The sequence below is a fragment of the Candoia aspera genome, chromosome 1, assembly GCF_035149785.1.
Source record: "Candoia aspera isolate rCanAsp1 chromosome 1, rCanAsp1.hap2, whole genome shotgun sequence".
NCBI classification, from domain to species: domain Eukaryota; kingdom Metazoa; phylum Chordata; class Lepidosauria; order Squamata; family Boidae; genus Candoia; species Candoia aspera.
Window position 1 is genome coordinate 305,573,679 of NC_086153.1, and position 13,347 is coordinate 305,587,025.

General features: G+C 47.3%; 1 protein-coding gene across 1 annotated transcript in view; it reads right to left on the reverse strand.

Moving 5' to 3' along the window:
• Positions 1-13,347, reverse strand: part of CATSPERB (cation channel sperm associated auxiliary subunit beta) — a 98,445-nt gene that overhangs the window by 39,749 nt on the left and 45,349 nt on the right. Inside the window, exon 15 of the mRNA XM_063293702.1 lies at positions 10,435-10,586. Coding sequence (XP_063149772.1) covers positions 10,435-10,586 — 152 coding nt within the window. The remainder of the gene's footprint in view (positions 1-10,434; positions 10,587-13,347) is intronic.

Sequence of the window (13,347 nt, forward strand, 5' to 3'; positions counted from 1 at the left end):
AACAACGGACTGGTTTAAGATTGGGAAAGGAGTACGGCAGGGCTGTATACTCTCACCCTACCTATTCAACTTGTACGCAGAACACATCATGCGACATGCTGGGCTTGAGGAATCCAAGGCTGGAGTTAAAATCGCTGGAAGAAACATTAACAATCTCAGATATGCAGATGATACCACTTTGATGGCTGAAAGCAAAGAGGAACTGAGGAGCTTATGATGAAGGTGAAAGAAGAAAGTGCAAAAGCTGGCTTGCAGCTAAACCTCAAAAAAACCAAGATTATGGCAACCAGCTTGATTGATAACTGGCAAATAGAGGGAGAAAATGTAGAAGCAGTGAAAGACTTTGTATTTCTAGGTGCAAAGATTACTGCAGATGCTGACTGCAGTCAGAAAATCAGAAGACACTTAATCCTTGGGAGAAGAGCAATGACAAATCTCGATAAAATAGTTAAGAGCAGAGACATCACACTGACAACAAAGGTCCACATAGTTAAAGCAATGTGTTCCCTGTAGTAACATATGGCTGCGAGAGCTGGACCATAAGGAAGGCTGAGAGAAGGAAGATTGATGCTTTGGAACTGTGGTGTTGGAGGAAAATTCTGAGAGTGCCTTGGACTGCAAGAAGATCAAACCAGCCCATACTCCAGGAAATAAAGCCAGACTGCTCACTTGAGGGAATGATATTAAAGGCCAAACTGAAATACTTTGGCCACATAATGAGAAGACAGGACAGCCTGGAGAAGATGTTGATGCTAGGGAGAGTGGAAGGCAAAAGGAAGAGGGGCCGACCAAGGGCAAGATGGATGGAGGATATTCTAGAGGTGACGGACTTGTTCCTGGGGGAGCTGGGGGTGTTGATGACCGACAGGAAGCTCTGGCGTGGGCTGGTCCATGAAGTCACAAAGAGTCGGAAGCGACTAAACGAATAAACAACAGAAGTCTTCAAACACAGGTCATCTTGCAGTACTACATCTATTCAGATGTAGTACTGAATAAGTGGGTGGATTAGATGATCTCAAAGGTCCCTTTCAACTCTAGAACAGAATCATCCTTTGAAAATAAAGGTGGAAAAATTCAAGATTGATAAAACTTCTTTACACAATGCATGGTTAATAATGGAATGTACTGCCATCAGATATGCCACTGACCATCAATTTAGGGGAAAAAGTATTCATGGAGGATTGGGTTAACACTGGCTACTAGTGTTGCGTACAACCTCCTTTAAATACTACAGGGGAGTGACAGTAGAAGAGATCTATTGTCCTCCCATCAATTCTTCTGAGCTCCCCAAATGCATCTGACTGGGAATGCTAGCTTAGATGGGCTTTTGATTGGATCCAGGAAGGCTCTTCTTAGGAGAAAAGGGCAACACTTAAGATGCCCACTTCATTCTGTAATACTCCCCCCCCCCTCCACATATCACCAAAATGGGGAAAAATTAGGGACACTCACATGCTTGTATTTTTACATCCTGTGATACAAATCATTAATCAGTCTGGAATGGATTTAATCAACATCATAAAGATAGTTGGATCCCTAATACAAATGAAATGTCATCACAAATATCCAAGATTCCCAGAATCCATAACATTAAAACTTAGTTTATTTAATGGGGGATTCCTTAAGAGTGGTGCCTACTGTACTCTTCATCAGAGAAACAAAAATTAACTCCAAGATCCACATGTAAGTCCAGCTGTAAGGATGCACAAAACTTAAACATATCCAGAACAATGTGAATAAATGGTACCCCAGTGCATGCATTCTGATGCTGTCAAATTGTGGCATCCAAATCTGTAATGGAGGGAGCAATTTGTACACAAATTGCAAATAAAATTGATCCCAGCAGATTGTCAATGGTTTATGTGTTGTAGTATCGGCTGAGGCAGTTGCAGAAAATCCCAGGGTGTTGCAAAGAATCCCAGGGTGTTGCAGAAAATCCCAGGGTGTTGCAGAAAATCCCAGGGTGTTAGCAGCAAACAGTAATGCACATAGATAGCAAGCAAAGTATTGGCTAAGATATAACTTCCTTGTATCATTATCCCTCCCTATGATGTCACTTCCTTGCCTGTTCAATAAAAGGGAGGTGCGCAATTGTTCTGGGCTCTCTCCCGCCTAAGCGAACCGTTGTGCCAGTGTCATTCTTCCCGTGAGGAGCCCGCCCGGTCGGACCAGGCCGGTTGCGCCATCACCTGTTGGCAACACATCCCGCAGAGGACCCGCAACGCCACAACTGGTGACCCCGACGTGATCAATTCCAAATACACGGCGTGACCCCTGTCTAGGGGTGCGCTGCCTTCACTCTCATACTACGCACCTGGCATAGGCTCGCGCATCGTAAGTATGGGCTCCGCACTCTCTCAAGTTCAACGCAAACATAGGGATGAACTTCTCTCATTAGTGAAGAAGGCGAATTGTTTACAAAAGGTTAACGGCACAACTGTATACCCCGTGTCAAAGAAAAATCTGACCCTCTTTTTACAATATCTTGATAAGCATTGTCCAGCTTATCCGGCAGAGGGGACCTTTAAGCGTTCCACATGGGAACGTATGGGAGTTTGGCTTCATAAATCGCCTAGAGCTCCACCCGACTTCCTTTGTGTGTGGTGTGCCCTTATGGCAGCCCTCACGACTATATACCCCGACCCTTCCACCCTGCCCCTATTAGACCACGGGACCTCATTGCCACCACCCGACTCCTTGTCTTCGGCTGAAGCCTCAAAGGCAGTCACCCCTAACCCTCCACCCCCTTATGGCCCTTCGGCCTCAAGCCCCTCCACTCTTTATCCGTCGCTACCGCCAGAGCCGGCGACAACACCCACTGCTCCTACCCCAACCCCGTGTCCGCCTCTAGATCGCCAGCCCCCCCCTGGTGTAGAACACCCCCCAGGAGGGCACATCTTACAAGCCTTGCAGGCCGCTCACTTGGCGGGCGAACTCGACCCCGATGAGTTCGAGACGTGTGCCGCTTTTCCTGTCACTTGGGGGCCCGCTGGGCAGCCGGCCCATTCCCCCTTGAATTGGAAGCAGATTAAGGATCTTAAGGAAGCGGTCCGGAATTATGGTCTTCAGTCCAGATATTCTTCCGGCCTCCTCATGTCAATGTCTTCCCACAACCGAGAGCTTTGTTTGGGGGATTGGCAGATGCTTTTTCACATGATTTTGACCCCTGCCCAGTACGTTCTATGGGAGTCGGAATATGGCAAACAGGTCATTATTCACGTCAACGCTGGCCTGCCCCCCTATGTTACCGTTGACGACCTCAAAGGGACTGGTAACCGGTCCACGATAGCCCAACAGCTTATGTCTGCCAGGGCCTCTTTCCCGCTCATAAAGGAGTGTGTCATGGCGGCACTGCGGAAAGTGGATGACGTGCAGTCACGGCCCGTTCAGACCTTTTCCAAAATCATCCAGGCCCCGACAGAAGATTACTCCTCCTTTGTCTCTCGTCTGCAAACAGCTCTCGAGAGGCAAATTGACAACGTGGAGGCCCGCCATGAGTTGCTTTTAAAGTTAGCTTACGAAAATGCCAACTCCGATTGCCAAAAGGTCTTGCAGCCTATCGCTACCAAACCGGGCGTGACCCTGGCCGAATTTTTACAGGCTTGCAGAATTGTTGGAACTACCGACCACAAAATGGCCGCCCTCGCCTCCGCCATTACCACCACCCTGCACCCGCCTTCATTTCCGGCCGCTAACGCGGCGGAAACGTATCCAGTGGCCCGCCCCTCAGGAAATTGCTTCAACTGTGGCAAACCTGGCCACTTTAAGGCGCAATGCAGAGCGCCAGGAGGGGGAGCCAACACACCAGCCCCTAGACAGCCTCTCAAGCCGAAAACAGTTTGCCCGCGGTGCAGGAAGGGCTTTCATTGGGCGAGCCAATGCCGCGCAGCCCCCCCCTCGCCGAGTCAGCCGGAAAACTATTAAAGGGGCGTTCAACCAGCCCCGCCTCCAAGGTTGACCCACTAGAGGGCGCTGTGGTCCCATCCTCCGTAGAGATGGTTGCTAACGATACCGTCACTTATTCGTTGCCTGCTCATGTCTATCACCTTTTTATTTCGCCCCGCTCGCCTCTCACCTTGCCTCCGGGCCTACCAGTCCTCATATTCCCCAACTTGGACCTTGTATCTCAAGGAGTACTTGCCGCGCCGTTTTTGCGCAGCTCTGACTCCTTTTCTGATTTGGCTTTAGCAATTATGATAAATTCCCCGATAACTATAACTCAAGGCGAAGCAGTAGCCACTATGCTAGTACTTGATCGCCCCACAGATTGTCTGGCTTTAGAGCAAAATCTGAGACCCACCCGACCTACAGCGACCTTTCAGCTCAACGGCCGCTCTTTTTCTGGTCTTTTAGATACTGGAGCGGATGTTTCGGTTGTTTGCTCGGCTGAATGGCCTGCTGACTGGCCTACCGACCCCGCCCCGGCAGTTCGAGGGGTAGGCGGCACCCAGACTGCCCTTATTAGCACTAACTGGATTGCGGTCACTTCTCCTTCTACCGCTGCCACTGCCTTCATCAAACCCGTTGTGTTGCCACTACACACCAACTTATGGGGAAGGGACTTGATGTCCCAATTTCAGGCTAGACTCATTCTAAAATAGTCTCCCCGTCATGCCTGCCCCCTTTGTGCTCCGCTTGGACCTGTTATCTCAGGCACCCGTTTGGGTAGACCAATGGCCCCTGACTACCGACAAACTGCAGGCCCTTAAACAAATGGTCCAAGAACAACTGGATAAAGGCCACATAGAGCCTTCTACAAGCCCCTATAACACCCCCGTCTTTCTATTAAAAAAGAAGTCGGGGAGCTGGAGATTGCTGCACGATTTGCGAGCCATTAACGCCATCATCAAACCTATGGGAGCGCTTCAATGCGGCCTCCCTAACCCGAATTTAATCCCCCACTCTTATGATATGATGATCATCGATTTGAAAGACTGTTTCTTCTCTATTCCATTGCACCCTAAGGATACCCACATATTTGCCTTTACTGTACCGGCCCTTAACTATTCCCGCCCCACTTCTCGCTTTCAATGGAAAGTCTTGCCGCAAGGGATGTTAAACAGCCCCACCATGTGTCAACACTTTGTGTCTCAGGTATTACAGCCTTACAGGGATGCTTATCCCGCTTTTTTAGTCTATCATTATATGGATGATATCCTGGTCGCCGCACCGGGACCAAAGGGCACTGTTTTTAAGACCTTGCCTCACCTACAACACATACTACGCCAAGGGGGCCTATTCATTGCCCCAGATAAGATTCAAATTGCCCCCCCTTTTAATTATTTGGGGCATAAGGTCCTTGCATCACATGCCACTCCGTGGCTGCCGGACATTCAATTACCTGCCACCCCAACCTTATTACAATTGCAGCAATATTTGGGATCCATTAATTGGATACGACCCTATTTAGGCCTCTCTACCAGCCAACTCTCCCCACTTTTTGCAGCGTTAACAGGAGGCAAACACCCAGCAGATGTCGTTCCATTGCAATCTACCCAATTGGAAGTTGTTAAATTGATCAATCAGGCCCTGCTTACCAAATGGGTAGACCGCATCGAGGACAACGTCCCGTTTTCTTTATTATTAATTAACACCCTCACATTACCAACTGCAGCTTTGGTTCAAGTGACCTCATCTCTATTGATCCTTGAATGGATCCACCTTTCGCACACGCCACGGGCGACCTTGACACCCAAGTCCTCTCAGTTTGCCTTTCTTATTCATAAAGGCCGTCAGAGGTCAAAAGCCTTGGCGGGCGTGGAACCCTCCGCGCTTTATGTGCCATGTTCGCTTGCAACGTGGGAGCTTTTATTCGCCTCCAGTGAGCAACTTCAATTTGCTCTTGTTGACTGGCCTGGCATTGTCTCTTGCCATCCCCCCCCTGACCCACGTCTCCAACTATTGAAGACCACGCCTTTTGTGTGGCGCTCTCCTTTTTCTTCATTACCCCTTTTGGATGCTGTTACGGTTTTTGCCGATGGCGGCAAGACCTATGGCGCGTGCGCCTGGCGGCAGGACGGCCGTTGGCACACCCAACTCACACCCCCTCAACCCTCTGCCCAACGTGCAGAGCTTTATGCCTCTCTACTTGTTTTCCAAGAATTTTCTGACCAGCCCTTTAACCTCATATTGGACAGTCTTTATGTCTCTCAAATTCTTTCTCACCTTTATGAGGCTTATTTGTCCCCCTCTATTGAACCCACCCTCATGTCCTTATTTTTGTCATTGCAACACTTTATCTCCGCCCGCATCCACCCTTTTCATGCTTCCCACATTAGAAGCCACCAGCCCTTTCCTGGGCCTATCCAGGAGGGCAATGATGTTGCTGATGCTGCAGCTGCGGCTGCATCCTCCCTTTTTTGCCTTTCCCTGACCACGGTTACACCATGGGAAAGTCACTCGTATTTCCATCAGAACAAGAAAGCCCTTATTAAACAATTTCAGATTTCTCCAGGAGAAGCGACGGCCATTGTCCAACAATGTCCAGCCTGTAGCAAACAAGCACATTCAATTCCCATGGGGGTCAACCCTCGTGGAACTGAATGTTGCCAACTCTGGCAGATGGATATAACCCAATATGCTTCCTTTTCCCCTTGGAAGTATTTGCATGTTTCCATCGACACATTTTCAGGGTTCATCATGGCCACCCCCCAGAGAGGTGAGGCCGCTAAACATGTGATCAATCACTCTATTCGGACTTTTGCGACGCTGGGATGCCCAAAGCAATTAAAAACAGACAATGGGCCCGCCTACACAGGCGGTGCTTTTGCTGCCTTTTGTCAAAAATGGGGAATCACTCATAAACTTGGCATTCCATACAACAGTCAAGGCCAAGCCATAGTGGAAAGAGCAAATCAGACCTTGCAACATGCTCTTGATAGATATATTGACAACAAGGGGAAAGGGCCCCCCAGCCTCCCAGCGGTGCAAGATATTCTCAATCTTTGTCTCTATACTATCAATTTTCTCAACCTGACCGGACAGCCAGCGGCCTCTGCCGCTTCTCGTCACTTCGCATCGCAACCCACTGCTGACCGCCAACGACCACCTGTCTATTATCGACAGCTTCCTGACCTGACGTGGAGAGGTCCTGTGCAACTCATCACTTGGGGCAGAGGTTACGCTGCTGTTCAACTTCCAGACCGTGTTCTCTGGGTCCCTGGACGTCATATTCGACCGTACTTGGTGAAGTCCGCCCCTCAACCACTTCCAACCCCCGACCTTGCCTCTGAGGTTGACACCGGTAACCTCGCCTTTCAAGATGCTCAAGAGGAATGATGGCCTTGTGTTTGGCCTTGTGTTTCTTTCCCTTCCTTTGTCCGCTTTGGCGCGACCCCCCGCTCATGAGGCCCACCGACCTGTCAACTATACATGGACTGTGCGAGACTTCCAGGGTGTGTCCCTATTCAGCATTTCAAATCGAACTCTTTGGCCGTGGTTCCCTGTTCTTCATTTTGATTTTGCGGAAATGGGCTCTGGTTCCACTGCTTTTATAGATAAAAGCTCCTGTACCCCTTCGCCAAAAGACGTGTCTCTCTTCCATCTTTATTTTTGCCCTGAGCAGCCTGCAACGCCAGCCCGGTCCAACCAGTGCGGAGGCGCAGGCCATTATTTTTGTCGACAGTGGTCCTGCGTTTCCACCGGTGACATATATTGGGACCCCCCAACAAAACGGGACTATATAGCAATAACGCGAAGCCATGGTAGACCCACCATGTCTTGCAGGGATTGGCACTGTTGTGGCCAACGAAAAAATCCAATGAACATTACCTTCACTTCCATTGGTCAAGCGGTTCCTCAAGCAACATGGCTTGCTGGCGTGCGATGGGGCGGCAGAAGATGGGACGGTGAGGGTGATATCGGACAGATCTTTTCAATTCAACTTTCTATCACTCCTGGGTTTTCGCGACCCATTGGCTCAAACAAAGCCTCTCCTTCCAACCCCCTTATTGTTCCGACTGATCCCCGACGAAACACCCTTTATAAACTTCTCGATGCCTCTTACCACATGCTTAACACCTCCCGACCCAGTCTCACTAATTCATGCTGGCTTTGTCTCACTGCTACCCCTCCTTTTTATGAGGCCTCCGGATCTTCAGAAAAGATCACCACTAGTACTCAGGACACTGACTGTCGCTGGGGCAACACCTCCCAAACGATTGCTGGCCTGTCGGGCCGCGGGTGCTGTCTCGGCCTCATACCTGCCAACCTCACTCAATATTGCTCCAAATCCTCACGCTGCGATATGTATACATGCCCCACACCCCGCTCCAAAACCTCCAAAACCATCTGTGGTTGGGCCTTGCCCTGGCAATCCGCAAATACAACTGCCGATTTTTCCTCTGCGTTTGCTAACCAATTTATTATACCAGGCAATGACTCTATGTGGGCATGTTCATTCGGCTTGTCGGCGTGTGTATTTGCACCAAAACTCGTGACTGACAATCATTATTGTGTACAGGTTTATCTCTTACCTAAGATTTCATATCATACTGACTCTAACATGCTTTCCTTTTTTGCCTCACCTAATCCTATTGTTAAGCGTGAGGTAGTCACCACACTAACACTGTCTGTCCTGTTGGGTTTGGGGGCGGCTGGGGCAGCCACAGGCATCGCCGGTATTGTGGCTGGTCAACAAAGCTACCAATCTCTTCGTCTCAGCATAGATGAAGACCTGGAGAAGATCGAGTCCTCCATCCTGCATTTGCAGACATCCCTCACCTCCCTCTCGGAAGTGGTGCTCCAGAACCGTCGTGGCTTGGACTTGTTATTTTTAAAGAATGGAGGGTTATGTGTGGCCCTTCAGGAAGAATGTTGTTTTTATGCTGACCATTCTGGGGTAGTCCTAGATTCTATGAAGGAGCTCAAAAAAAGGCTCACTGATAGAAAAAGGGAACGCGAGGTACAGCAATCTTGGTTTGAGGGATGGTTTAATATCTCTCCTTGGCTCACCACACTTATTTCGGCTATTGTTGGCCCTTTGATTTTGATTCTTATTATCTGTGCTATTGGTCCTTGTATATTTGGGAAACTTATAGCATTTTTGAAACGTCGCCTGCTGGCCATAGACACCGACATTACAAAGATCAATTTGCTGCTCAAAATCGAGGCTGATGCGAGGCTCTCCTCGGAAAAACAATCCCTACTGGCGCTCTCCTCTGATTCGGATGATTCAGGGGAAGAGTTCCCGCTCAAAGACGAAGGACCTCAAGATCCCATGTGTCACCGAGCCCTGGACTCGGAGGAGGTTATGCCCCCGGAGACACAGGAATCGAAGGTCTGTAAACAAATAAAAACAGAGGAGATGTTGTAGTATCGGCTGAGGCAGTTGCAGAAAATCCCAGGGTGTTGCAAAGAATCCCAGGGTGTTGCAGAAAATCCCAGGGTGTTGCAGAAAATCCCAGGGTGTTAGCAGCAAACAGTAATGCACATAGATAGCAAGCAAAGTATTGGCTAAGATATAACTTCCTTGTATCATTATCCCTCCCTATGATGTCACTTCCTTGCCTGTTCAATAAAAGGGAGGTGCGCAATTGTTCTGGGCTCTCTCCCGCCTAAGCGAACCGTTGTGCCAGTGTCATTCTTCCCGTGAGGAGCCCGCCCGGTCGGACCAGGCCGGTTGCGCCATCACCTGTTGGCAACACATCCCGCAGAGGACCCGCAACGCCACATTTATGCCTTGGTTAGCAGGCAGCTTTGCACAGTGGAAAGAATGCAAATAGAAAGGAATACTAAGATTAAGAACATAACTTTTATAAGAAAGTATTCTTGAGATTGGGACTTGCATGAAAGAAAATAAAGATAAGCTTCATCTAGGACATTGCCTCTAAGTCATTGTTGGCAATACAACATCGGAATTCCAATTCAGTCTTGTTTTTTTAACATTACATACTGGCTGGCATGCTGCTCAATTCGATATCTGAGCAGAGATGGATTCCTTACAGGTCACAACCATTCCACTATCCCTTCTAAAGCCATGTTTGATATTTCATATCCAGATGTAAGAAGAATTCTAAGGGAAGTTCTAGAATCTTAAAATTACAGTGTGTACAGGACTCAGCTATAAAAAACTAATAGTTGGTGAAGTTACTTAAGAAATGGACATGATTCAATAAAAGTTAACAATTTCTAAAAGTCTTGCTAATTTCTAAGAAATCTCCAATTCTTTAAATAAGCATTTGTCATAGCTATGCCTCACCTGCTGTTCCTACAATAAATTAGTTAAATCATGTTTTAATTACATTTAGTATCTAGTTGGAAATAAATTTCAGTGGGGTATACATCTAGGCTGTTTGTTTTCAAGGAATCACAGGTCCATTATGTTTAGAAAGTAAATATACATTTCATAAAATCAAATTGAATAAGCTTTACATAATAATTAACATTTTATAAATAATCCTCATTAGTACATCAAATAAATGAAAAATGTCAAACCTCCAATAAAGTGTTCACATCCATCATAAAAGCTGATATACTATCTTCAGATGTGCTATTTAGACTTATAGAACTCAACATTCCCAGGTGATCAAAGTACATGCTGAAAACACCAAGTGGCAATTTTGTAAGCCAGGTATATTTTGTTGATCCTACAGAGAGAAAAAAAAAATAATGTATGCGTACCTCGTTTTGCTATCATAAACCGTATGACTTCACATAGAAGTGTTTTCAGTAGACATTGAGAGAGAAGAATTCTTCTAATCGCACTGAGTTTGCTCTAATCAGGAAACAAGCTATTTGAATTAGAAAGAAGTGAATGTAAATGTTTTACCCCATAGATCCATGTTTATGTTTCTAGTTTCTAGAATAGTTTCTAGAGACAATAGTTTCTAAAACACATCAGTGAACAAATCTACAGGGTGCTTCCATGTACAAATGGAGATTGGCAGTGTCAATGGCTTCGTTTCTGGAGTGGTTGTATTTTATAGACTGCAGTTTTGAATGGTCCTTTGACTTTTGATAGAAACTGCCTAAGAAATTGGTGACTGAAAAACTTTCAAGAGCCCATGGAAGACTGCACTGAGCTTTTTCTGTTCCAGCCAATAACTACAATTTGGGAAATCAACAAGTGAGAGAAATGCAAAGATACTGTAATGTCCAGGTGAAAACATGGTTAACAGAGAAAATGTTACTAAATGTCCTGTTCAGACTATGAGACAGCCAGGCAGAATTACTATTAAATTCTTTATTTACAAATAACTATTTACAACAATGAAAGTCCTTAGAATAAATTAGGCAGTGCAGTTCAATCAAGTCCATCTAGGCAGTGGAAGATAACAAGACAAGGCTGCAGATTCAGAAGTAGAAGGAGATGGTGGCAAAACCAGTTTGGTCTAGTGGTTAAGTTGCTGGGCTAGAAACCAGGAGACTGTGAGTTCTAGTCCCATCTTAGGCATGAAAGCCAGCTGGGTGACCTTGGGCCAGTCCCTCTCTCTCAGCCCAGCTCACCTCGCAGGGTTGTTGTGGGGAAAAGAGGAGGAGGAAGGCGTATTAGGTAAGTTCACTGCCTTGAGTTATTTATAAAAATAATAAAGGCAGGATAAAAATTAATTAAATAAATAAATAAAAACAGCAAGGTAGAACTTGGCTAATCCTCTCAATGAGGTGGCAAGACCTGGTGTAGCTAGAGCACATGGCAAGGAGGAGGCTTGAGGCACGAGTCTCAGACTGGGCACAGAGGCTAGACTAGGCTTGACAGCGGAGGCTAGGCAAGGCTTGACTGGAGCATCAAGGCAAGGCTCAGATCTGGAGAAAAGGCAGGACTTGGCTAGAGTGTCAAGGCAAGGCTCAGGTCTGCAGACAAGGCAGGACTCAGCTGGAATGGCAAGGCAAGGCTTGGAACTGGACACAAGGCTAGACTTGGCTGGATCTGCAAGACAAGGCTTGGAATTGGAAGCAGGACTGTGCTCAGCTGGAACAGTATGACTAGGCTCAACTTGAGCGGCATGTGAAGGAAGCAGGTCCACGATGGCAGGAGGGGCTGGCTCTGATTCCACATCAGCTACAGGAGAGGCTCCCGACTCCAGTAAGGACTCTTCCGCAGATGCTATGAGCTCGAAGGATCGGTTGTCTCCAACAGCTTGCTCTTGGCACACATGCCTTTTTAAGTGATCCCTTCCATGCTGTTTTTCCTCTGCAGCCAATCGGGCTGCCTTTTGCTTCACGTGCTTCTATGCTTTTCTCTCTCAAGCACTGATTGGAGGGTTCAAACTTCCCTCCGAAGTTTGTCCAATCAGCGCCTCTGATTTCTCCTGCTCTGCTGAGTCACTCCTGGTTTCTATTTCCCCAATTCCCTCCTGATAAGTTTAATTTTCCCCTTCTGGCTCAAGATAAGTTTCATTTTCAGAGTCAGGATCACACTCAAACCTCACACTAAATCATAGTTAAATCATAGTTTTTAACATTTGTTGTCCCAATGCTTTGTTGGTTTATTTATTTATTTATTACACATTTATTCGTTTATTTATCAAATTTGTCACTGCCCATCTCCAACTGGAGGGACTCTGGGCAGTTTACGATACAAAATAAATATACAATAAAATTTGAATAAATATACAATAAAATTCTAATAAAATCCCATTAAAACTAAAACTAAAACAATTTCTTCACTACCCCAGCTCCTAAAATCCCGATGGCTGTGGTCTCCTTCAGTCATTATGTAGGAGGAGCACTTCAAGGCACTAGCCAACCCCAAGTATGTCAATTCTCTTCCCTGCCCCAAATCCGGTGGCAGACCCAGGTCTTCAACTTCCTCCGGAAGGCTAGGAGCAATGAGGCTAATCTCACCTCCGGGGGCAAGATGTTCCAAAGGGCGGGTGCTACTGCCAAGAAGGCCCGCCTCCTGGACCCTGCCAGATGAAATTCTCTTATCAACGGGGTCCGCAGCATGCCCTCTCTGCGTGATCGGGTGGGACGGGGTGATGATGCGGGGAAGAGGCAGTCCCTTAAGTAACCCAGTCCCATGCCATGTAGGGCTTTAAAGGTGATAACCAACACCTTGAATTGGACCTGGAAGCAAACTGGTATCCAATGCAGCTCGCGTAGCAAAGGTGTCATGTGTGCCCTTCTAGGGGCGCCAAAAATAGCCCGCACGGCCGCATTCTGGATCAGCTGAAGCTTCCGGATACTCTTCAAGGGTAGCCCCATGTAGAGCGCATTGCAGTAGTCTAAATGGGAGATAACAAGGGCATGAGTGACTGAAGGGCTTCCCAATCCAGGAAAGGGCACAACTGGTGCACACCATGAAGCTGTGCAAAGGCCCTTCTGGCCACGGCTGCCACCTGCTCTTTGAGCAGGAGCCGCGAGTCCATGAGGACCCCCAGATTACGCACCAGGTCTGTCTGGGGCAGT